Genomic DNA, 25,096 nt, shown 5'->3' with positions numbered 1-25,096 from the left:
CTGAGAATGTGCTTTCTTGTGGTTTGGTAGCTTCTGACCTCAAGATGCAAGAGCACATTCCTTTGGAAACATCTGCTTTGCAGGATTTGGAAAGATGGCCAAGGCTTCACGGGTCTGGAGTCGGCTGGAAAGGGGCTCCTTATGTCTGCATCAGCCAGCGATGCAGGGTATATGGCGCTTGGGGCGAAGGGACGGCTGAGTGGCGCGGCTGGAAACGGAGGTTCTTCAAAGGCAGGGAGACACCGTGAGGGGCAAAGCGAAGAGGCCCCTAGGGACAGGCACCTGCCTGATGCTCACTCTCCCGGGAGAGGGACACGGACCTGCCATGAGGTCAGCCCAGTGACCTGCACACGGTGGCCCTTGCAAATGTCAAGGGCTCCCCTCTCGGCAAGCAGCTTTCTGGACTTTGGGATTTTCTAGCAAGACTCTCGATCCCCTTTGCTGAGTCGACAAGGCACAGCCTAGCAAGGCAACAAGGACAGAGGCTAAGAGCAAGCCTCAGGGCTCCTCCGAGCCCGGCTCCGCCCCAGCTCCCTGCTGGGGCTACCCAATCTGCTCAGGCTGCGGTAACGAAACAGGCCCTGAGTGGCTTGCAAACGGCCAGCATTTATTCCTCACGGTTGTGGAGGCTGGGAGTCCAAGATCAAGGTGCCGGCAGACTCTGCCCACTTCCTCATAATAGCCTTCTCACTATGAATAACCTCATGTGGCGGAAGGGAACAAGGGGACTCTGCGGGTCTCTGTTGTGAGGACGCCAATCCCACTCCTGGGGACTCCACCCTCATGACCTAATTACCTCCCAAAGGCTACACCTCCAAACACCATCACACGGGGCTTAGGTTTCAACATATGAAATTGTGTGTGTGGTGGGGGGGTGGCTGGGGAGGAAACGCACAGACATCCAAGCCATGGCAACAACCCGAAACTGATAACGACACTGATGATGACGGTGGGGGTGGCGGAGGAAAAGCACAGTAACTGCCACAGAGCCTTACCACGCATGCCAGGAACCGGTCACAGTGTTTTCCTCGCAGGGACGCTCCCACTGCCAGTCTCACGATAACCCGGAGCTGGGGGCCATTATCATAAGGGACTCGTCCAAGGTCACAAAAGAGTGAAGTGATGAGGCCAGACTGAAAGCCAGACGGGACAACCCCGAAACATCTACACCCAACAGACCCCGAATCCAGGCTAGCTGCTCGGACCAGCCATCCCATTCCTGAGAACTGGCCCCTAATATACTGGTCCTCTTATATATCTGTCACTCATCCATTTATATATCTGTCACTCGTCCAAGTGACAGATATGTTAAGTGTTGCTGCGACAGCAAGAGACACCCACATTCCCATCCATGGGAAGCAGTGTGTACACTGTGCTATCTTCTATAGGAAGAAGGGGGGAATAAGAATATATATATTTGCGTCTGCTCATGATGACATAAAGCAACTCGACATCGTGCATTCTCAAGGGGGGTGGCGCCACCGCCCCACCACTCCCGGGGTGGAAGCTGACTCTTGGGGGTGAAAAATTCTCCCCTGTGACAATGGGTTGCGCCCTGCAAAGGGCCACGGTACGTACACAGAGAGACAGTAGGTCTACAGGACTGACATTTCATGGGGCCAGTGACCAGGGAAAGATTGACTTTTTAAAAAGGAAGCCTGAGCAGGGTGGGTGGCAAAAATAGAAAAAAAAAAAAAAGTGGAAACACTGCCGTACAAGGCTAGAAAAAAACCGAATACAGGGCAGACACGGAAACAGAGGTGGCTGGATATCTTTTTACATTTTGCGTTTTTTGACCGTGTGAACATACTGCCTATAGAAGATGTAAATGTTCCCAAATGAACTTTCGAAATGAATGCTGACCAACGCCCTCAGCAGGGGCCCAGACTCTGCTGGTGCTCACGAATGCAGGCCTTGTGAACTGAACTTGGCATCGGCGGTTTCCATGGCAGCGCACAGCGCCACCCTACGACGCCCGTATCTGGCTCCTTGGGAGCCCGCGGCCTCTGGGCGGCTCGGCCAAGCAACTGTTTCAGTTGGTTCTCATCGCAGCAGAGCGTCCCTGAGTTTCACCCTGCACAGGCGCCACGGTCCCCAGTCCCCAGCGAGGCTGCCAGGAAGCCACGCCACACAGGGCAACGTGGCAGCCAGGCCATCCGTGCATTTTGCAAACAGGAGCTGCTGCGTCACAGGCTTGCCACGGGCACTGGGCACCCCAATGGAAGATTCCTGCCTGCAGAGCAAAGCCGCGCCAGTCCCTTTCCCCCTTCCCGAGCTCCGGAGGGCGCACCCGCCTGTCCTTTCTTCCCTGGCCTGTTTCTCATGAAGCGGCATGTCCAGCCTCAGGGTAAAGAGCCTTTTCAAGGGACACTCGTGGCCCCTGGGCCCACGGCACAACCAGCAAAACTCGGTCCTGATCTGCCAGGCGAGCCCAGCCGGGACACGCTCTCTGGACTTCCCCGCTGTCCCTCGGCCAAGGGCATCATCTGCCTTGCGCAGGTAAACCTCCCACAGGGCCGGAGGGAAACCTGGCCCGGGCCCTGCACAGCACTGACACTCCCACCTGTGGATGAAGGTGCCTCGGCGGTCAAAGGCACGGTGGCCCCTCGCTCTGGGCAGCAGAAGTGGCAAGAACTACTTGTGAGCGGGTCACACTCTGGCAATTCCCGTTACACGTGAAATGACCACACTGGTGAAGGGTGCGCCACCCCTTGTAAAACACACCGCCCCTCTGTCACATTCCTGCTGCAAGACTCACTCACCCGCTTCGTCTCTGGCTTCGTCTAAAATGAAGTAAGCCCCTGCTCTTCCAGCTCTAGCCTCCCTATAATTCATTTCCCAAGTGCAGCCAGAGTGATCTTTTCAAAGGGTAAATCAAATCACATTGTGCCGCAGCCAAAAACCCGCCAACGCTAGGCTGCACTTCTGACCTCCTAGCCACCACCGGTGCTGTTCCCTCTCCCTAAAACACCTTTCCCTCCCATCTTCCCCAAACCTACTTCCTCAGAGCAGCCTTGCTATGCACTTGGTCTGAGGGGGCCAACACCACCCTACCCAGCCAAGCTGCAACTCCTAACTTGGTGTCATTCCGAAACCTCATGGCTTTTACAGCCATCTGAAATATGCTTAGTTATCACCTTATGTGCGGATGTCTAGCTCTGCAGAAAAAAAAAATACTTCATGAGAGAAACAATTCCACTTGACTTGTTCACCACTGCACCCCTGAGCCCCAGAACAGTGCCGGGCACAGGGAAGGCAGCCTGGAGGGAAGGAGGGGGGTGCTAAGGACAGGGAGGGGCTGGAGGAAAGAGTGGAGGGAGGAAGAAGTGGGGAGGGAGGATTCACACGACTGCTGGGGGCTGCTGGTGTTTCCCGGGTACAACCAGGGGCTTTAGAAGAAGAGACATCAGTCACAGAAGGGGACAAGGCAGCAGAGAAAAACGAGTGTCTGTGTGTACGAAGCTTTCACTTCAGAATCAAGAAAAAGTGCCTGCTTTGGAGAGGGCGGAGGAGCAGAGGAGAGGGGGAGTGAGGATGCATCCTGTCCTGGAATATCACTTATTTTGCTAGTTCAAAAAGAAGATTTTTTGAAAATGTCTCAAGCCCTTGGAGTGGGGAAAGTTGAAAGTTGCATTTTGGAGTTCCAAGAAAAAACAGCCCAGACAGACAGCGTCTGGGTGCAGGAATGCAGCTGGGGGAGAGGAGAGATGAAAAGCAGACGGAACACGATGCAGCCAGGTGGGACACCCAGACAAGACACGGGGTCATCCGCACAGGGTCCGGAACACACTCCAAACACTGGGGGGGGAGGGGGGGCCTCCCAGGGTCGCAGGCCAGCGACATGGTCGGCTTCTAAGATACCCGTTTGCATTTGGACCATGCCTGCTGGTGACCCCTTCCTTTCCCATCTGTGGAAACCCCCTGGGCCCTCAAAATGCCAGTCCCAGCTCTCACCAAGTTTCCAAGGAAAGACTACTTTGCTGAAATCCTGAGGCAAAAGATGGTACCTGAGAAATAGCCATGAGCTGGAAGCACGTTCTGCTGGAGTTCGAGTGGCCAGATTCATATTTTTTCGGGGAGATGCCTTGGGAGCCATCGACGAAGGGGACAGGAAGGGACCTGGAAACTAGGATGCCTCCTAACCAGGCTAGGGGAATGACCCAGGAATTCCCGGTTCGCCTGTCAGCAATCAACGCAAAGCAACACCCTGAGCCCTGTGAATCCCCGCCCATGAAGCCAACAGTGGAATCGGATTGTCCCGCGGCTACGAGAAGGCCCAGTTGGGGGGATCTGAAATTCCAGTGTCAGGAGGTGTCGGAGGGTCCTGCCTGGGGCAGAGCCTTGGGGACAATGCTGGTCAAGAACTGAACATCTAACCAGCAGCCGCACTGCTGCCCTTTGGGGGTCCCCGGAACAGAAGGGGATGCCCAAGAACTGAGAAGCCTGCACACAGCCCTGGGGGATGTGGGGGGAGGGGCGTTCCCGGCCTGCTCCAGGGCTCCGCCCACTCCAGGGCCCCGCCCACGCCGGGCACAGACCACGTGAACAGTGCCCCTGGCAGTTGGAAAGTGCCACATCCCCTTTTCTGATAACTGAACAAGGTCCACTAGCACAGTCAAAGCTCTGAAAAGTCCCGCCGTTATAGGGGTTTTTATAAAGCTTGGTTTAAATGCGCTTTTCCAGCCTTTAAAAAGCGCAGGGAATGTAGTCAATGATATTGTAGTAACTGTGTATGGTGCCTGGTGGGTACCTGAACTGTTGGGGAGCTCGCTTTGTAAAGTATGTGACTGTCTAACCGCTCTGCTGCACACCCGACAACTAACACCAAATAATACTGAATGTCAACTCTAACTAAAAAATAAAATTGAAATTGAAAAACAAAAGCCTCACATCAAAGAATGCTTCCTCCGATCCCGTGGAACTAGGCTTTTGCGGAAGGTTCTTGAGAAAAGGCTGCGTCAGTAGAAGCGATTGCGCTACGCTCAGTTCTCGGACACGTGCGTCTGGGCCGCGCGCACTCTGACCTGCCGGGAGCTCCCTCCCACCTGAACGTGCCCACAGTTAGAATGGCGCTCGGGAGGCCAGAGAAGGCCTCCATTCTCAGCTGCTTTCTCTGCAACGCAAGCTCCCGAGAGAAGGAGGAACATCTCTCTGGGTGTGGGGATGGGGCGGCCTGGCGAAGGTGACTCCTGACCGCCTCAGGCACACCTGGATGCTGGTGGACCACGCAGAGCCGGGCACAGACTCACTTCTGCCCCCTACCGTGGTGCTTGCCATTCATCTTTACCGTGGGAAGATGGGCGGGGCGCGGCGAGATGGGCGAGGCCGGGTGGGGTGGGCGGGGCCGGCACGCCTCTCTTTCTGGACGCTGAACCAAGCCCGGACCCAGAGGGAGCAGGGGAAAGCGACCCGCCCCATTCAGGAGCTTATTTATTTATAAAGCACCTCGGCCCGGAGACGTGCCCCCGGGTGCCCGTGGAGGTAGGTCCGGTTACAGCCGCATTTCATTATCTGCTCGCAACAGGCATTCTGTGTCGGCTGGACTTTCCCCGTGACATTCTCCTTTAAAATAGGCACCAAAAATCTACCTGAGCCCTTCCGGGGATCATTTGTTCAAGAACGGACTGCACGTGGACCTGCCTTTCAGAACCGAGCCAGTGACCCTGCTCCGGCCTGTGTCTGATTATTCAGGATTAGACGGGTCAATTATTAATGCAGCAAAACCCCGAGGTCAACCGTGCTAGGCACGTGGGGTGGTCTGACCCTCCACATCCAAAGTGGCCCCGAGATCTTTGCTTGATGCATTTGGGTCAAGTCTTTGATAGCTTCCCTAGCGAGAAGACGTGGAAACTACTAGAAGTTGCAGTGCCCCAGACAACCCTCGTCACCAACACCTCGCAGGAAGTAGAAGTCAGCGGTCCCTGAGCAAGCACCAAGAACAACTCCCACCACTTGAGGGCCTGATATCCAGCACCTGGTCGTTATAACTCTTGCGGCGATTTCAAGGCTTTCCGCCTTACTTCCTACTCTCCGGCTAGGTTCCTGAGAGCAAATTTTCCTAAATAATTGAGCTTTTGATCTTGGTTATAATTCAGGTTTTGGGTGCATCAGATGCTACTGTCTCTAAGTGTGAGGAGGGAGCTATGAGGAAGAGACAGCAGCATGGGTTTTCCTCCTCCTCCCACAAAGAAACCCCAACCACCTGTTTTCCTGTGTCTGGAGCCCCCAGGGGAAGGGCACCTGGCTGCCCCCAGGAGAGTGTCACAGACCAGTGTCACCCACCCAGCCACTCCCACAAGACTACCCTCCAGCTGGGCCCCCGCTAACACACGCAGGCACCTACCGGCTCCCACGGAGCTGCCCCCACACTTGTCCCGGGCCCACCCACCCCGTCAGCTGGGCTCACCACAGCGGAAGCCCGCCGTTCCCCTCCCGTCAATGCGCCCCTCTGTTCCCCGCGCGCACGGCGGAGAGGTGCCCGCAGCCTGCCCGCCGGCCCCCATTCATGCTCCCTCCGCATAGAGCCCCTTTTCAGCGAGCGAGCTCCTTCCCTGTGCTCCACGCCCCCCCCACCCCGCCCAAACACACAAAAGAGGGTTATAAAGTGGGTTTTTTCTCTACAGGAATAAAAGGTTAGCTTTCCTTCCTTTCAGTTTTCCTATCCTTGGTCTAAATTTGGCAAATGGAAAGCGAGTGGAAGCAGTGAAACTGACCCAGTTCATGACCCTGGGGGACACTCCTGTGACCAGAACATTTGCTCTTTCTTTTACAATGCTGGTGGGGGGGGCACCTATAACTCTTACCACCCACCCCAAAAGTCCTGCTGGGAAATGACTCATGCACATACTCGGGTAAGGCCTTAAGGGTCATCTTATTCAACCCCTTCAATCACGGAAGGGACCCTGAGGCCCGAAGGCGTAAAGGAGACACCCAGGCCACCCACGACCGGGGCAAGTTTCGGGCGCGGTCCTCTCGGGCAATAGGAAACACGGGCATCTTACCGTCATCCAGGTAGGTCTGATCCAAGTTCTGCTCCTGTTTAATTGTCACTCCTGCAGGCAATACTTCCTTTTGGTCACTGACCGGGGGTCCGTTTTTGGCGGCTCTTTGGCTTGTGGCGTTCTGCTGTTGAATGACCGTGGGGTAGGAGCCCGGGCTCAGCCTCTGACCTTGACTGACGGGGGGCGGGCCGGGCCTGGCGGTGCCGGGTGCGAAATTCTCGCAGTACATGATGTGCTGGAACTCCTGGTGGCTCCCGCAGCGCAGCTGCTGGTTGGTCGGCGAGTAGTGGATCACCGGCGAGGCCTGCTGGTTGGCCGGCGAGGAGTGCAGCAGGGCCGAGCCTTGGCCTTGGGAGCCGGTGTGCACCAGCACGGAGCGGTGGGCGTCCGAGAGGGACAGGGGGGTCGTCATCAGGGCCGGCTGCTGGTAGCCCAGCAGGCTGGGGCTCAGGCTCTTGCTCCGTTGGTACAGGACAGCCGCCGGGTTCTGCTGCTGGTAGCGGGCATCGGGCGACGAGAGCCCTGAGCGGAACTGCTGGCAGGGGGCCATGGTGGCCACGAGGCAGGAGGGGGACTCGGCCACCCTGGGGTGCTGTGGGTAATAAGGCTGACTCCCCAGGCCCCCGTGGGCGGGACTGCAGATCAAGGTGGGGTCATATTCATCTGTGGGCTCTGTCTTGATGGCTGGGACTGCGAGAAAAGCACACGGGGCGCACCGTTCTCAGTGAGCCACAGACACGCGCGCAGAGGCCTAGCGGCCGAAGTTGGGAACGTGGCCGAGGGCGTGAAACAGGTACATCAAACAGTTGGGCTCTGTCATTTGTTAGCCTTGGGCAAGAGGCTCCCTGTACGACAGTCGTGAGTCAGAAACCTAACCCTGGGCCACGGTTTTGAACTACGGGTCTTTCCAAGAGTGGAAAGACGGTCTGTGAGTGGCAGTTCCGTCTCAGCCCTGAGATGTCTCTGGCCTCCTCCCCCAGGAGGAGAGCTCAGAGAAGAACGCTTAATTTAAAATCACCTCCCCCCCTCCCTCTGCCCTACCAGGTCCCGTCCCCCTCGCCGGCTTGTCCTTCACGACACTTGTCACCCCCCTGAAATACTCTGCATACTTGACGTGCTCCTTTATCAGAACACCTCACACCAGACTGTCATCTCCTCCATGGGACGTTTTTTTTTTCTTTGGCCTGTTTCGTTCACTGCTGGGCCCCGGCACCTAAAACGGTGCCTAGGTCTTAATTGACACTCGGATATTGGGTGGATAAGAATGGGGACCGTCAGCCTCCTCGGTCCTGCAGTCCTTTGGGGGAAGGAGACCCGCTGGCCTGCGCCTCCATTCCCCCACCTGCTACTCGGCAGGAACGAGCGCACTCACCCTGGGGGGCTGCTGAGGGGGTTAAGTGAGCTGCGGGCGCCAAGCCCTAAGCACGGTGGCTGGCACCCAGCCGGTGCTCCATGCCTGCTCTTGTTGCTATTATCTCATGACTGCTCTCAGCCGTGCCGTGGCCGCTGTCCTCTCTCCCCGCCTAGGAGGGCCACCAGAATTTCTCCTTCTCCGACATCCAGTCCCAGGCACTGAGCAGCCAGCTTTGTTTTCACCGGATTAAATGAACCGGTGACGGGACAGTACTCCAGTCGGGCTCCCCTCCCCCCAGGGTTGGGAGCTGGAGGAGGCCAGGAGGTTAAGCCCCTGAAGCAAAAACGCAGCTTTGACACCGACCACGGAAATCATTTCCCAAGGTGCCATTCAGAGACCATCCTCTCCATCCCCAGCCCGACGGGGGCACGGAGTTCTCCCCGGGGCCATGAGGGGACAGGTGCATGCCCGCCGGGCCCAGGGAGGCCTCAGCGCCGCAGAAGAGAGGGGAGAATGGCAGGAAACGTGACTGAGACCCTCGGCGTTAGGAGGAGTTGTGGCAGTGCAGCCAACAGCCTCCCGGAGACTGTCTCCGCAGTTTTAGGTCCCATTGGAACACTGCCACTCACGGCATGTCATGTCTGTCCTCGGCTGGGGATGCACCACACCTACGCCAAGCCCCCCAAGGCCAGGCTCTCAGGACCACCCCTCAGGTTCATGCTTCATGCAGCCCAGAGGCTCCCTGTGAAACTGCCACAGGACAGAAATTGTACCCTGGGTGATGCTGTCACATTACAGGTCTCCAACCCGGCAAAGGTGGCCCACCGGCCTGCCTCCAGCCTCGGGCAGCTCCAACTGGTCTCTGCAGCCCCCACCGTAACCTGGCGTGTGGACAACACTGATACGACTGATCACCCAGGTCCCCTCCGTCAGGGCACCCGCTCCTCGAGGGCAGGGCTTTGTATCTGTCTTGTTCACTGCTGGGCCTCAAGCTCAGGACAGTCCCGGATACTCAAGATATTTTTGGGACAAAATGGATGAATAAAACACCTGTCACCCTGCGTGGGACTGCGGTGCTTTGTGGAAACGCGCCCTCCGGGCCGGTTATGCACCCAGGAACTCCGCTTGGCCCCAGGGTGACTGCCCACAGCGGGGTCACCCACACAGTGCGCAGGCTCCAGGGCCTCGGCACCTCTGCCCTCGTCACGATCAAATCTGAGACGGGGCAGGAGCGCCAGCTTCGCCACCTTCTGCTGAACCAGTCCGCACGCGCCTCTCCCAGAGGAAAGCACTAATGACAACGGCGGCTCGTGTCATCGGTGTCAGCTCACCGTCTGTTTACTGCGCTAAGCACTGTCCGCGCAGTTGATCTCGGTCGCTCTTCTGAGGAAGGTGCCACGTGACGGATGAGCAAACAGAGAGGCCGAGTCACCCGCTCACGGTCCCCTCCCCGCCCAGGGGCCCTCAGGGGGAGCCCCTCACCTGGGTGGTAGGTAAAGTGCTGAGGCTGACTTCGCTTCCTCTTCCCGTTGATGACATAGAAGTTCACTTTCACCGACGTGCGGATGTGCTTGTTCCGATACTCGGGGATCTCGACAAACAGCATGTTCTGGAAGGGAGGAGCGGTCATCAACGTCCCTGCGACGACACCTGAACTCCCATCTGAGGCCCCGAGCACGTGCAGCCGGCCCATGTGCCACACGGAATCGTGCCACGTTCCACACGCTTACAGGTGACACTCTCTTCGAGGGGAATCAGGCTTGCGGGCCGCAGCAAAGAACTGCCACTTACGCTACCAGTGTCTATTAAGGTGTCACCGTGCCCGATCACGGGGCCCGGCGCTCGGGGGGTGTTTAATTCATTCGTCGACTCAATACCTGCTGAGGCCTCTAGGGCCAGAGCACTGGGGCTTCGCTGAAGGCAAGGAAAGAAGGGGCAGAGAGAGCACAGGGGAGGTGGGCCGGGGAGGGGATAGGGCACTTGGGCCTCTGGGGCGGGCGCTTACAGGCTGGCTCTTGTCCTTGTCCACCGTGGCCTCCATCTCCCAGATCTGCTGCCCATCTGGAAAGAGGGAAAAAACAACAGACCTTGTCGGAACTGTCCGAAGCCCAAGACTTGAGACAAACACGCACCGACGTCTGTTTATCTCGGTTTTTGCATGGTAGCATTTCAGTAAGGCGTCCGGGGGAGTGTTACATAGGTATACATGAGCACATACGTGTTTTTATTTTCCTACGCGTGTATTTCTTTTTGCAGAGGAAACACGTGGCAATGGCAGAGAACAATAGCAAATAAGGGGCAAAACTGCCCAGCATGCCATCGCCACCGTCTTTTTCTCCACACTTGAACGCCTCTCTTTTCACTTTTTAAGAAAACAAAAGCAGCGTTGTTACACATTGTACTCCACTGCAGGCTGTGTTCAACTGAAGGCCATTTCTGAAATGCCCCATGAGAGAGAGGTCCCTGGCTGTCTGGGAGCACAGGTGGCTCACACAGTCTGTCCCCGAGATGTCCTGGCCTGTGAGTCACGGGGCAGGGGGGGACGGAGACACAGGAGCCCACCCTCCACCTCTCAGCCAGCGGGCAGCCTGGGTCTCCCACGACTCACTCACTGCAGCGGTCGGGGGGCGGCTTTGCCCAGTAGGAAGCTCTCCCTCGCCGGAGCACAGCACCAGCTCCCCGGGTCGGGGCAGGCAAGCCAAGTGGAAGGCAACTCCGAGTTTGCAAATGATAGATGTCTTTTGCTGACCACCTACACTGGCCGCTGGGCAGTCTGGGGCTCAAATAAACCATCTCCCCCAGTGTTCCCCAGGTGTTTTGTAGCAGAACGGCGGCCCTGAAGATTGTTCAGCGGGTTTATGAGAACAGGGAGCAGGTTCGACAAGCTAAGGAGCATCTGGAAAACACCGAGCCCAAGTCGAAGGGGCTTCCCTGTCGCGGGACTTCTCGGGGCCTTCAGCCTGCTCACGTGCAGCGTGGTTCTCTGAGACGGGCCGGGGTGCGCGCCACGTCCCGGCATTTGGTCCCGGACCTCCTCGCCCCCTTACGAAAGCATACGCGTTTCAGGTGCACGACGCTGTGATTCAGCGTCTGCACACAGTACACACTGATCGCCCCAAAAGTTTCTCCGTCCCCACACAACTGCCCCCCCCACCTTCACCCACCTCCCAAGCCCTCCCCCTCTGTTAACCACAGGTCTGTTCTCTGTATCTACGAGGTTTTTGGTTTTTTTTTTTTTTGGTTCTGCTTGTTCATTTGGGTTTTCTGTTTTTGTTTTGTTTTGTTTTTTAGAGTCCAAAATGGTGAGATCATACAGTTTTCCCTTCTCTGACTTACTTTACTTAGCATTATACCCTCACAGGCCCACTCTGTACGCCCCTTTGTACTTCCACAGCTGTCAGCATCTTCCGCGATGGGTTAGCTTTGAACCTGCACAGCCTGGGCTCTTAAGGGTCAACCACAGCAACCTGGCTCCTGTGTATCGCCTGCACTTCGTAGTACGGAACACATGTGCCAAAACAGTAAACAAGACGTCTCGTGACGGCTCCCAAAGCCGACGCGATCTGGATGACCTTAACGAGAGGCAAGCAGTGACCCGGCTGGAGCCTCTGTGCCAGGTCAGTCTGCACGTCTCGGCCTTGCGGGCCTGTCAGGGGCGAGGCCCGAAGTGACTGAGGAAGCCACGGGCTCCTGTCGGAGGGAGGCGGAGAGGGCGGCTGACGCACTAACTTTCACTGGGTGGAAGGTCCCCGTGGTGGGAGGGGCCAAGCGACCGTCCTCACCACGTCCCCACCACCCGGCGACTTGCAAGGGCCTAGCAGGCGTCTCTTGTCGCAGCCAACAGGGCTGCTGACGGGGCCACGAAAAGCCACTGCAGCCCGTGACAGTCGCAGTCTAAGGGGCAGCCGGGGAAGGGGAGCGCTCCGTCCGAGAGAGCGGGGTGCACTGGGTGGGAGCGACCCAAGTGTGCGTGGGCAGATGAACGGACACACCAAACGCGGTCCGTCCGCACGGTGGACTGCTGTTCAGCCTTCAAGGGGAAGGCGATTCCGAAACAGGCTACAACACGAACAGGCCCCGGAAGGTTATGCTCCCTGAAATAAGCCAGACACAGGAGGACGAACACCGGATGATCCCACCTACATGAGGGACACGGGAAGGGCACAGTGACAGGCACAGAAAGCAGAAGCCATGTCACCAGGGACTCAGAGGAGCGGGGGAGGGGCAGTGGGTGTTTAATGGGCACAGAGCTTCTGTGTTGGAAAGCAAAGACGTTCGGAACGCGGACGGTGGCGATGGTTACGCAACGGTGTGAACGTCCTTAATGCCGGTGAACTGCACACTTACTGACAAGTGGCCGGAACGGTCGATGATACGTTATGTGCACTCTACCACGATTTAAAGAAACAGGTCAGTTGGCCTCACCCCCGAGACCCGGCTTGTTTGGTGGCCTGCAGAGTGGCTTGGAGGTTTTCTTAAATTAGCTGCTGCCGTTTCAAAATGAGATTTCCCCTAAAAATGCAGATTCTGCTCTTGGAAAAAAAAATGCAGACCATCTGGCCGTTCTGGGTACCCACGCTGGAACTTGACCACGGCAGCCTCCTCGGTGCCATGCCCCCCGACCTTCCCGGGGCACCCCCGCCCCGACCTCCACACCCACGTGCCCTGCCTCAGTGGGCCTTTGAGAGGCAGAGATGGGTGCCGCCTGCCACGGCCCCGTGAGGGGAACAGGTGCCCTCCCTGGGGACGGCCCGATGACATTCTCACGACTGGGGCACATCTGACCCCAGGCCGTCTCGGTCAGTGCCCCACTCGGCCGCACACCCCCTCCCAAACCAGGACCCCGGGCCCTCTGTTGCGACGGGCATCGGCTTGCATTCCTCTCTCCTGGGCCATAGTGGGCCCCTTGATCTTCACAGTCAGAGCCTCGTGGCCTGGAGAAGCACCCTGAGCCCCCAGACAGCCCAGCCTCCCTTGGGGACCCCACTGTGCCCTCAGGGGCCGCCCCGCATGGGCTCAGAGGGACGTCCCTGCACCACCACTCACTCAGAAACCTTCCCCTCCCTGCCCCTCCCTGGGTTCCCGCTGGGGCAAATGGGACCTGCTGGGCAGCACGGCAGCCGGCAGGGCACACCCCTGCGCCCAGCTTGCCGAGCTCCCGGGGGCAGGTGGGAGAGCAGCGTGGGCTCAGAGGGGATGGAGGAAAGGCCCCACTCGCTCCAGGACTCACACGGGCCTCCCACGGCCCGAGTGCCCTGCGTCTGAGCCTCGTTGAACACGCTCTGCGGCCACAACGGCCGTCCCCTCTGTGTGTCCCCATTTCACTCCTGTGCACCCCAACTCCGGAGCAGACAAACCTGGCTTCAAGTCCCTGGCTTGCCCCCAACTGGCTGTGTGAGCTTGGGTAAGGTACTTCACCCCTCTCTGCCTCTGGTCCGAAGCGTGGGGAAAACCACGGCACCTCTGCCTCACGGAGGGCATGCCAAGAACACGGACACCCCGCAGGAGACAGCCGCAGGCACTGGCAAGCGGTGTTGTGAAGGCCCGGGGGACCGATTACGGAAACAGTGTCCTTTGAATTTTTTTGCATAGGTTCCAAAGCATGGGAATAAAATATTGGGAAAAAATCACGCCCTGGCTGGCATAGCTCAGTGGATTGAGTGCAGGCTGCGAACCAAAGCATCGCAGGTTCGATTCCCAGGCAGGGCACATGCCTGGGTTTCAGGCCACGGCCCCCAGCAACCGCACATTGATGTTTCTCTCTCTCTCTCTCTTTCTCCCTCCTTTCCCTCTCTAAAAATAAATAAATCTTTTAAAAAATTAATTTTAAAAAATCACAAGCATTTTTTAATAAAAAGATAACACAAGTTCTGGCAGTTATAAATGCTCTTGCCTGTGGGCCTGGGCTGACAATCACTTACAAAGGGACAGCGTCTAATGCGGGAGACAGGTGGCAGAGTGCCCGACCTTCCTGGCTCTTGCCACTGTTATCTCAGTGTTGGGAGAGAGAGAAAGAACTCACGGGGATGAGAAATCAAAACCTAAACCAGGCATTAGAGCCAAGGTCCCATGTTCTTTGGCACCCACAGGCATCGGAGCCAAAGGGCAGCCTGGCTGTGCCTCTCAGGAGGGGCCTGCCCACCGTTCCCAACAAACAGGTCCCCAGTGGGAAGTGAAAGCTCAGACTGCTGTCCTCGGCTTTGTGTGGCACGTGGAAGACACACTCAAGGGGCTGGTCCCTGAGGGAAGTGTGCTTTACTCCCAGTGCTAGGTGCCTGGCACGTAATAGATGCTCAGTAAACGCTGGCCATGAACAAACCGGCCTCAAGATTCCCCAGTGCTCAGCCCACAGCCAGAGCTCAGGAGCTGTCTGGCTACTGAACCTCTTCAGCAAGAGGACCCAACGAAGAGAAATCACTGAGCCCTGCTTGCAGACTCCTTTTGGCAACTGGCTGGTGAGGAAGGGTGCTGGAATACGGGCACAGACAAGGAATCAAAAGGCACCCAGAGCAACTCAGCCCCGAGTGCTGTTTAAACCCCTCTCCCACCCTACACTCGGGTCCGAGCCCCTGGGAAAGCCTGCCCAGAATGGAAGAGGCCCGGGAAGATCCAGTACGCTTCTGCTGCTCTGGGCAGGGATGAAATAAAGCACTCCGGCCTCTGGAGCAGATGTTCAGGCAAAGTTCCCCCGGCCTAAATTAACAGGGACTGGCAGCCAGCACGACAAAGGCCCTTCCAAGTCTTACTCAGAGAGGAAGAGGGAAGAGCCAACTTCTCTGGGCAAAGAGGTTGGGTCTAGAGAAGATTTAGCAAGAGTCTGCAAGAAAAAAGAAATGGGGGTTGGGGGCGGGCCTGGCTCAATGAACATCAGAGCCTTCGATGTCATTGGCTCCAGTCCAGACGAACCCGCCCTGGGAGCTAGCGGTGTGCAGGCTGGGGGCCCCCACACTTCAGCTGGGTTAATGGTTTCTCTCCGCAGGCAGCTCTGGGCCCCACGTTGGAGTCGGAGCGGAGTGTCAGGGAGCTGCGGGTGGTGCGTGGAGTCTGGAGTCGTGAGCAGTCGGCCCTGATGAGCCGGGACGCATGTCGGCACTCGCAGGAGGAACCAGGGGGCCTTCGGGAGGAGGAGGGGGGGCGTGGATCTGTCCTCACTTGGGCCACGAGCGTGCCACTGGGCTCCAGGCAACAGGGAGGAGATCAAAACGTCAGTTCGGGTTAGGAGGCCATGCCTGACACGTCCCAGTTCTGGCTTTTAAAAATTAGCTAAATGAAGATGGTGGAAGTCATTTTGGCTGCTTTGCAACAGCTAATGAGCAGAGAAACGTGTACTCCCTGGATGCACAGACTGAAGGGGCCAAGCGGACGGGGGGCAGTCGGGAGGGTCCCCCTAGCTTAGCATTTCATGCACCTGAAGGGCACAATGCCATCCAGTGAGAACCGCACGTGCTCGGTGAGATCTGAGAGGCTCTCGATCCCCAACCCCTCCCTCTCTCCCCGGCCCCACCTCGTTCTCGGGGGGCTCACCCACTCCGTTTCCCACCTGGACAACAGCGGGGGCTGCTCGCTCACCTCCTAGCGCCCACTTGTCCCCCCCACCCCAAGTCCATTCTTCACCCAAATTGCAAGAACAATCTTTAAAATATGTCATACAGCTTGCCTGCCCACCCCTCACCCCCCGCCAGAAAGAGCCTCCAACAGCTGTTCATTGCTGAGGGAGTAAGATCCAAGCTCCCCACGTGCCCACGGGACCTGGCAGGAACCACCGCCGCCGACCCAACGCACCCTGCACCGGCCGCCAGGGCCTGCTTGCGGCTCCTTGAATGGCCGAGCCCGTCCCCACCTGCGGCCACAGCACCGGGCAGTTCCTTCTGCCTGGGACATGCCCCCACATCCCGCCAGCTCGCTCTCCCCTGCCTTGAAGGCTCTGTTCAAAGCCACCGCTTCAGGGAAGCCCTTCCTGACCACTCCCACCAAAGATGCCACACTGAACGAATAAAAATACAGGTAGTCCAGTTAAATTCAAATTTCAGAAAATACATACTTTTTTTTTTTTACTCCGAGTATGTCTCGAACTCTGTGCCATGGCCCGGGACATACTCCTACTAAAGAAATCCATGGTTCACCCGAGATTTGTATCTAACTGAACATCCTGTATCCACCCCCAGCTCAGGCCCTTTGCTCTGCGCCCATGACCTGCTTCCACTGTCCTCGCGGCACCTCCCCCAGCTCAACGTGACCCGCTTACAGGCACAGTTGAGACTGCCCACCTCCGGAGGGCAGGGACCTCACCTGTCGTGTGTCCCCAGTACGCGGCACGGCGCCTGCACACAGTAAGTGTTCAAAGAATGTCTGGGGACCAGCGATGGAAGCCTGGGGCCCTGTGAGTGAAGCAAGGCTAAAAGGGCATTGCTTGGTCATCTTACATCGAGGCCAGATGTCAGCTCATCTGTCATCCCACCCCTGGCACGGCGCCTCTTGGGGATGAGCTGTCATCGGTAGATGGCCTGCACCGGCCCTCCGCTGAGGAGCTGTGTCACCGCCAGGAAGCGGGTCGACCTCACTGGCTGTGTGAGCTGGCCTCCCCGGCCGTGAGGCGGGGCAGGGCCGGGCCGGGGGTCAAGCTCCCTCCAGCTCCGGCCGCGACGGCAGGAGTGTCCCAGGTCTGGGGTGATGGGAGGCAAGAGACCCGCCAGCCAGGGGAGGACTCTTCTCCCAGTCAAGAAACCATACAGCCCTGCCTTCCTGACCCCGTGGTTATAAGTACACTGAGCCCCCAGGGGACACATGGGAAGTCAGCTGACATTTTCCCAGCACCCACGGCAGGCTCGACAGACACTCTGAGATCCGTGATCCCCGATCGCTGTAACACCACCACGCCCGCTCCCGAGGCAGGGCACGTGGGTCTCGAAGCACAAAACATGGCGCTAACCCAGGCTCCAAGACAAGCACGCCAATGACCCCAAACCCGGCTTGCTCACACCTTACATATGCAGTCCCAGAAACGCAGAGAAGATCATAGAAAAGGGTGTGAGACAGCTAACTCACAGAAGACATGATGCTTTTTCTTGGGGGCGGGGGGAATTCTGACCTGCTAATTGCAAATGACGCCATGGCCCGCTGGCCCCAAGAAGAACCCTGGACGGTGGAAATGCTAGGGCCCGAGAGGGCTCCCTTCTCTGTGAGTGACCTCTGTCCCGGTCACCCGAACAGAACCAACTGCAGGATTCTTTCACTCCAGAGCCTGGTCTTACACGCCAGGGGCGGAAGTTCGGGCGAACGTTCAGCTCTCGGAAAACGAGACCGTTTTCTCTGTCCCCGGTGGGGCTTCAGCATGGGGATCTGGCCTCTGTCTTCGGAGACAAGCTTGGAGTCCCGGCCAGCTGCGAGCGGTGGGCTCCAGCCCAGGGGGGCCAGGGACACGGCAGACGTGAGTCACCCAGGGCAAAGGGCTGCAGGGCCTTAGTCATGCCCCGGCCCAGCCCAGGTCTGACCTTTCCCAGAGGGAAGCCCCATCCAGAGGGTCCCCCGCCTCCAGCCTATTGTTTCAGAAAGCGCCTCACCAGGCGAACCCACAGAGACCCAACAGGTGGAAGCAGGCCGCGCCTTCTCCAAGATGGCTCCATTTTTCCAGGCTACCGGTTCATGGAAAAATACTTAATTTAGCAAAAAGAAAAAAAAAAGAAAATTTATTTTAAGCAAATGCGCTTCTATTTATTAAACGGAGCTCAAAATATAACCTTTGGGAACCTCCAAGTCATAAAGTGACTCACATTAGGACATGATGACTCAGTGGGAGAGAGGGAATTCCACCGCCCACGCCTCTTCGCTAAAAAATCAATTTGCCCTCCCGACAGGTGATGGGAGCCTCCGCCGCCAGAGCGGGCCAAGAAAACCGTCCAACAAAACAAAACACCAGTTCCCTTCAAACAATTTGAGTTTCAGGGCTGAGTAAGCCGGTGCAGGCACGTGTCCAACCTACACCCCCGCAGGACAGGGAGCCAGGGAGCTACTTGGCGGGGACAGGGGGCCCCGAATTAAGAAAGATTTACCAGCTGAAAAATTCCAAAACTCTGTGTCATGTGGAGGAAGCTTCCAAAACATTGGACCCCACCCAGGCGCAGGGAGTCGCCCAAAGCCATGGCGACCTCGCTTCCGCTGCCGCGTCACTTTTATCCCTGTGTCCTTAGATTTTTTCCTGTTTTGCAGTGTTTTGCTGGGACCCCCGACTCCGCCTGGGGCCCGAGTGGCCGGGGGCCAGCCGGAGTCAGGAACAGGCTGCCCTTCGCGGCCTGAACTTCGCTGGAAAGGTTACACATTTTTTAAATTTCAGACACTACACAAAGGCTTTTCAGCCATCTCGGAGAACGGTAAATAGGAAATACCCTGGTGGCTCTGTTTGGCCTCTCTCTGCCCTCTCGCATGTGACGAGAGAGATTACTCGGGGGTTGATGGTACACGTTGCCTGGGTTCCAGCTCTGTCGCCAGCTGTGGCCTCACCTGGGGCCCATGGCTTGACCTCCACGAGGCTCAGGGATCTCATCTGTAAAGTGGAGATAATGCCACTCATCTCCCAGGCCAAGTGTGACAATGAAAAGAAATGATGCATCCATTCAGCAATATGTATCTGAGCACCTACTGTGTGCCAGGGACCATGCTGGATGCTGCAGCCCCAGGAGCAAACGCCAAGCCCCCGACCTCCAGAAACTAAGAGCCCAGCACGGGAGACCAGACAATAAATGAGTGGATGAACAGACAGGATTGCTTGAGGAGTGCTAAGAGCCATCGAGAAAAACAGAGCAGGACAATGGGACAGGAGCTGACAGGCTGGAGCGGAGAATGACCAACTTCAAGGAGAGGCGGAGACTTGAAGGAACCCGTAGATGCAGCCTCGTGTTGCATCTACGAACATTCCAAGAAGAAAAAGCAACAGCCAAGGTCCCGAGACAGGAGCGAGCACGGGGTGTTTGGGGACAGGACGAAGCCACTGTCGTGATACCGAGTGAGCAAGGGGCTGGTCCAAGGGGCAAGGACCGGGTCAGACCGGCTCTTGGAGTCCTGAAAATAATTAAAAGCGGTAATCAAAATAATAGAATAACCGTTATTATCACGGCTGCTATAAATAAGAGGCCCTTTTCCAAAACACCGAGAGCTTTTCTAACTGAAGGAACACTGCACTGCCCCTCTCCTACTGGTTTTCCACCGGGCTCCAGCCCGCCACCCCGCCGGAGTGGAAACCACCAACTCCATCCCGGGCCACGGCTATAAAAAGAAGGCCGGAGCCGGCGGTGCCAGTGACCCGACGTGGGGGCTAAGATTAGCCCCGGAGGCGGTCACCTTCCCTTAATGTGAGAACCAGCTGGGGTTCCCCTGCCTTGGAAAACTTCAGCCGCTCCGCTCCACCCCGCCCCACAGCGCCTTCGCCGGCCAAGCTGTCCATGGAGATGGGAACAGGGATGCGTTTTGGAAAAAAGAGGTTGAGCAACAGGGATTCCCCCTGCTGAAGGCGGCCCTGGGCTGGGAGGCTGGTGCTCGGGGTCAGAAGAGCAGAGCCAGCTCCCCGCCCATGCAAGGCAAGTCCCTGTCTGTCGCAGCCACCGGGAGCCTCGGGTATCCCCCCGAGAAGCCCACCCCGCCTCGCCTAGGGGGTGCGGGGCATCCCAAATAGCCCTGCCTGTCTGCTGGCATCCACGCAGGAGCCACATTCAGCCGGGAGTCTTAGTTGCACGGGAATGGGTTTGAACTGCATCCCCTCGGCCCCAAGGACCCGCTGCAGAAGTCAGGGCCCTGTCTCACCGCAGAATGGTTCCACAGTCGGGGGCTCGGAGCCGCTGAAAGGCCTTCGGCCGAAGGAGCCTGGTTCTACGCTTCTTCTGGGCAGGACAGCTAACAGCCAAGGAGGCAGGCTCTGCGGTCAAACCCAGCGCTGCCGTGGGCCGGCTGTGTGATTGTCGCCGAGTCACTCGCCCTCTCTGTGCCCGGTTTCTCATGAGTAAAATTAGGAGAGTGGTGGCTCCCCTGTAGGACTGTCATGCTCGGGACAAGGCCTGGCACACAGTTTATTATGGTTATGTTTGTCAATGTCTCTTGGTTCCATGAGCTAAAACCTTACTCATTGTCATCTTTCCACAGGCCAAACAGAATGATAATAATAGAAGCTAACATTTCATGAGCATCCGCAGTGCGCCAAGCTCCTCCAGGAAGAGAGCCTAATCTGTGTATGATCTCATTTAACCTTCTCATCTCTCCAGAGAAGTCAGTCATCTCTGTTTCACAGAAGGGCAGCGCTGGCTCCCAGAGGCGGAGTGGCTGACCTGGCCCAGACGCCAGAGCTACTCAGCACAGAGCATGGACTTGAACCCGGCCGCCTGACCTCAGAGGCGGGGCCTGGAACCGCCACACCACGCAGCACCCCCAAAGCTTGCCCAGCCCCCAGCCGAGGCCCGCGCCTGGGGCAGCCTGTGTCGAACGGGCAATGTATGCGGCCTGAGCTGTGGTCACGCTGGAGAGACTATGCCAGCAGTAACGGACATTCGGTGAGCACTTCCCGGGCACTAGGTTCACGCTGCTCGTTTTTGCATTGAACCCCAGGAGGCAAGGACTGTTACTATCTCGCTCTGCAGAGACGGAGATGGAGGCCGAGGGAGGTCGACTGGACGATGCTGGGTGTGATCTCGGGAGAGCCCCCTGCCTTCTCCTTTGCCATCTGCCTCCCGCCGCTGGCAGGTTAGAGAAGACAACTGGCAGGAAGTGGCAGGCAAGGGCCCGCCTACTGACGCGTCAATCACAGAGGGGCCCGCCCACTGATGGTCAATCACAGGGAGCTGTCAATATTCCTCATCTTGTTAACATGGCACTTTACAAAAGCTGGAACAGGCGCTGAGTTTTCCGCCCTTTGAGAGGTGGACTGTGAAATTTCTTCGGAGGCCAGGAGAAGAAAAACTAGACAGTATATGCCATGCATTCATTCATTCGTTCATTCATTCATTCAACAAACACCTCACTGGGCGGTGTACCCTAAGTAGCCCTAAGTAGCTTCACAAGAACATGAGTTCCCTGGGGGTGGGAAGCTGGCTGGCTCCTCACTCCAGGGCATCTTGGTGGGACCTGGCCTCCAAGTCATCCCCGCACGGCCCCGTTGCCCCCCGCCCCATGGAAACCGCCACCCCGGGTAACAAGACATCTGTCTATTACTAGCCTTCCCCCTCTACTCGTAAGGCATTCTGAAGCCGAACACTTCTGGCGAAAGTCGACAGAAGGCCAACAGGACGGTTTCCTGGTACAGGAGATGCACGGGCACCGGAGAGGCGAACTTCCTAGCTCTCTCCCGCTCCACAGCCCATCCTGACGCCCAGTCACCTCGCTGCGTGCAGACGGAGCCCAGCTCTCGTCTCTGCCCGGCACCGGGAGGCCCCTCTCTCCCAGCCTCTGCCCGCTCACCGAAGCACTTCCCCCTGCCCGACAGCCTCCACCTCTGCGACCGGCTTGCTCCCTGACTCACCAGAGCCTCACAGATTCCCGCTGTAGGAAATCCTGGACACTGTTCCACCACCTGAAAAATGAACCTCCCCCGGGGCACTTAAAAATGGGCACGCCCCCTTGAATCCACCCCAGCACGTGTAGGAACTAACCAAAACAAACAGCATTAGCTCACACATCAAGCGCTCCCTATATACCAAGAGTTTCATAAGTACTGAACACGTAACAAGCTCTTAATCTCATGACCACCCTATGAGGTAGGACTGTCGTCGTCCTCACTATACAGATGAGGAAATTGCTGCCCAGAGACGGCGAGTAACTTGCATAAGGTCACACAGCTAGAGGGTGGTGGAGCTGGGGTTTGAACACAAGCAGACTGGCTAAAGAGCAGGAGTGCTTATCTAGCTGACTAAATGAGCACAGAAGATGTTCCTCACTGAGTTACTTAGAACAGCACTGAGCTGGAAGCAGCTTCACGCCCAGTAAAAGGGGAGTAGCTGAATAAAGTGTTGGGCAAACATATAATAGAATGCAATGCCTACATTGCAACGCCTGCATTCCTCCCCCTCCCTGCACCACCACTGGCCAGCTGCACGCCTTTTAAACCACTCCCAAACCCACCTGTCAATCTCCAGCCCCCACTGCCACGGCCTGATTTAATAATGCCTCTTGCAACTGCACCTCGGACAGTGCTTTCAAAGTAGCTGGTCATAGCATCCCTCCCAGGAGGAAGCTTTGCGTGAATGGGAAGAGGCACCCCTCCCCCAGACACTCTGCTTCCTCCCGTAGGCAGGTGCCTTAGTAACAATAGGTCCCTGATGTGTGCAGTTTGAGGGGCAGCCCCCAGAAGAGGCGCCCTCGGGCAGTGCCTGAGCCCCACAACTGGACCACCTTCCTGTTAGTGTCTCTGGATCGTCCCAAAGACAACAGACAAAGAATCGAACAGCAACACCCCTTGGAATTAACCTACTGAAATCATGTCCATTAAGGACTAGGCCTAGCGTCCACAATGATAAATAACTGCATAGCCTGACATTTTTCCTCCTTCTGACCATTTTCTCTTGATCACATCCTCATGGGCACGACACACCACCAGCCCGTGCACGCGAGGAAGGACACCACATGGCCGATAAACAGAAACAGTCAACTTCTCAGAGCAAAGGAATGCAAAGGAAAAGGAAGCACCATTTCAGCAAATTTTTTAAATTTAAAAGATGGCACTTCTGGGGAGGAGGGAGACCGGTCCCGACACGTAGCGGTGGAGTTGCGGTTTGTGGATTTCCAGAGGGTGATTCAGCAATCTGCATGTAAAACCCTCAACGTGACTCTCCAGGATCCCACTGCTGGGAATACACCGGCAATAAGCAAGATGCACATCGAGATTCATGCCAAAAAGATTAGTTAATCTTAAAAAGCACAAATTAATCACAACACGATTTATAATAAAAATATAAGTAGCCAATGTTTATCGGCCTACAATATACCTGGTGCTGTTATAATTGCTCGACATGTAGTAACTCATCTAACCTTGTGATAACCCTCTTGTTATCATCATTCTATACACGAAAAAATGGAAGCCCAGAGAGGTTGGGTAATCTGTCTAAGGTCACACAGCAAGTAAGTAGCAGAGCCAAATGTAAACCCAGGACCCCCAGGCCCAGAGCAGGCACACTTAAGCACCATGCTGTGTGGCCTCTCTTCTTGATAACAGTAAAAAGTTGAGAACGTTTACCTCTTTATGTGGAAAAATAATAATTTAGAAAAGAGAATTGGGGGTGGGAGGGGCCAACCTCATCACCCCGTGAAACAGCCCAGCATCAGCTAAAACACGGTCTGGCACACTGGCGTAATGGTGAGCTGTGTCGACATCAAAACCACATGGGAAATGCATTGTGGGTGAGGAGAAAGGGCAGAGCGTGAACCTCTGTGCTAGGAGACCTACTCCCTGGTCAGTGCTGCTTAGACCCGAGAGACGGGCGCTCGTGCACGGCGCCAGTGGACGCATACAAGCTGCAAAGGCCCCAACCTGTGGTCTTCTCCGTGAACACGACTTTGGACTCGGCCGTGAAGTTCTGTCCGGTGAGAATCATCTGCTGGCCCCCGTAGACCAGGCAGCTGTCGGTGTCCTGTCTCTCCACCATGGGCAGCTCGTGGGCGGAGCGCTGGGCTGCGGACAGAGGACAAGGAGTCACTGTGAGGACACTCGGGAGAGGCTTTCTCGTTTCACTGCGACGAGCTGGGACACGCTCTGCCCGCCCCCGTCACCTGCTGTCGTCGCTCAGCGGGGAACCGCCACCCCCCGCCACAGGCTCGGCAAATGGGGTGTTCTTGGAAGAGTGCTCCAAGTTATCTGGGCGAACTTCCGCCTAGACATTTTGTGTTCCTAAATCAAGGGGCAGGGGCCTGTGCCCCTGACAGAGGGGAAGGGTGAAAGAGAGTTTGTTTCATTTTGAATGAGTGGCTGGGCAAACCGGCTTTCCACACAAGGCTGCCGGGGCCGCACTGTGCTCCCTCCTTCTGCACTTGATGTGGGGCCCCGGCTCAGGGACTCACAAGGGCGGCGCGCGGGGACCCAGTTCCTGAAGGGTGTAGCTATGATCGCTTTGAGATCCGCTCGCGCTTCCGGACCCGGTCTTCCCGACACCCCTGACCGGCCCCCGCCACCGCTCGGACCTCGCGCCCTGGAGCTCCCCCTTCCTCATGCTGCCCCAGCCGACAGAGGTGTCCAGAATGTTGGCATCTCTGGGCCACACTGGGAGAAAGAGTTGTCTTGGGCCACACATTAAATACATCACAACATGTAATCACACACACACACACAAAATCTCACAATGTTTTACATAAATTTACAGTTTTGCATTGATCCGCATTCATAGTGGCCATCCTGAGCTAGACGCGGCCCGTGGGCCGCCAGCTGGACACCCCGTTAGAATGTTCTGTCTCTCAGTCACACGCCGCACACTCCCCACTCCCATCCTGGAGGGAGTGCACTCGCAAGTGCCTCTCTCTGGAAGGTTCCTCCCTGATGACCCGCACGGCTCCCTTCCTCACTTCCTGCAGGCTTCTCTTCACTACCACAGAAAGGCTGCCTTACCCTAGCCCTTCCACCCTCCTCCCCCGCAGTGGAAACAGCGGTTTCCTGTCCGTCTGTCTGTGTGTCTCTCCCTCTCTTGCCTTTATCCTGCTTTACCCTCATTTGTTTTCTCCAAAGAACTTCCCACTCACAGACACACAACACCAAGTGTTACTGGTTTAGGTCTTTCTC

At 56.9% G+C, this 25,096-nt stretch overlaps 1 protein-coding gene across 5 annotated transcripts in view; it reads right to left on the bottom strand.

Annotated features, from left to right (window-relative positions):
- Positions 1 to 25,096, bottom strand: part of NFATC2 (nuclear factor of activated T cells 2) — a 136,091-nt gene that overhangs the window by 26,894 nt on the left and 84,101 nt on the right. For all 5 annotated transcript variants that reach the window (XM_045833437.1, XM_045833436.1, XM_045833435.1 and 2 more), the window contains exons 6-9: positions 23,858 to 23,998; positions 10,361 to 10,416; positions 9,838 to 9,964; positions 7,002 to 7,691 (exon numbers count right to left, since the gene is read on the bottom strand). In XM_045833437.1, the coding sequence (XP_045689393.1) occupies positions 7,002 to 7,691; positions 9,838 to 9,964; positions 10,361 to 10,416; positions 23,858 to 23,998 (1,014 nt within the window). The remainder of the gene's footprint in view (positions 1 to 7,001; positions 7,692 to 9,837; positions 9,965 to 10,360; positions 10,417 to 23,857; positions 23,999 to 25,096) is intronic.

Source organism: Phyllostomus hastatus, unplaced genomic scaffold (assembly GCF_019186645.2).
Source record: "Phyllostomus hastatus isolate PE091 unplaced genomic scaffold, TTU_PhHast_1.1 phas_contig_17, whole genome shotgun sequence".
NCBI lineage: Eukaryota > Metazoa > Chordata > Mammalia > Chiroptera > Phyllostomidae > Phyllostomus > Phyllostomus hastatus.
Note: the sequence above shows the minus strand (reverse complement) of the source record. Positions and strands in the feature narration are given on the sequence as shown.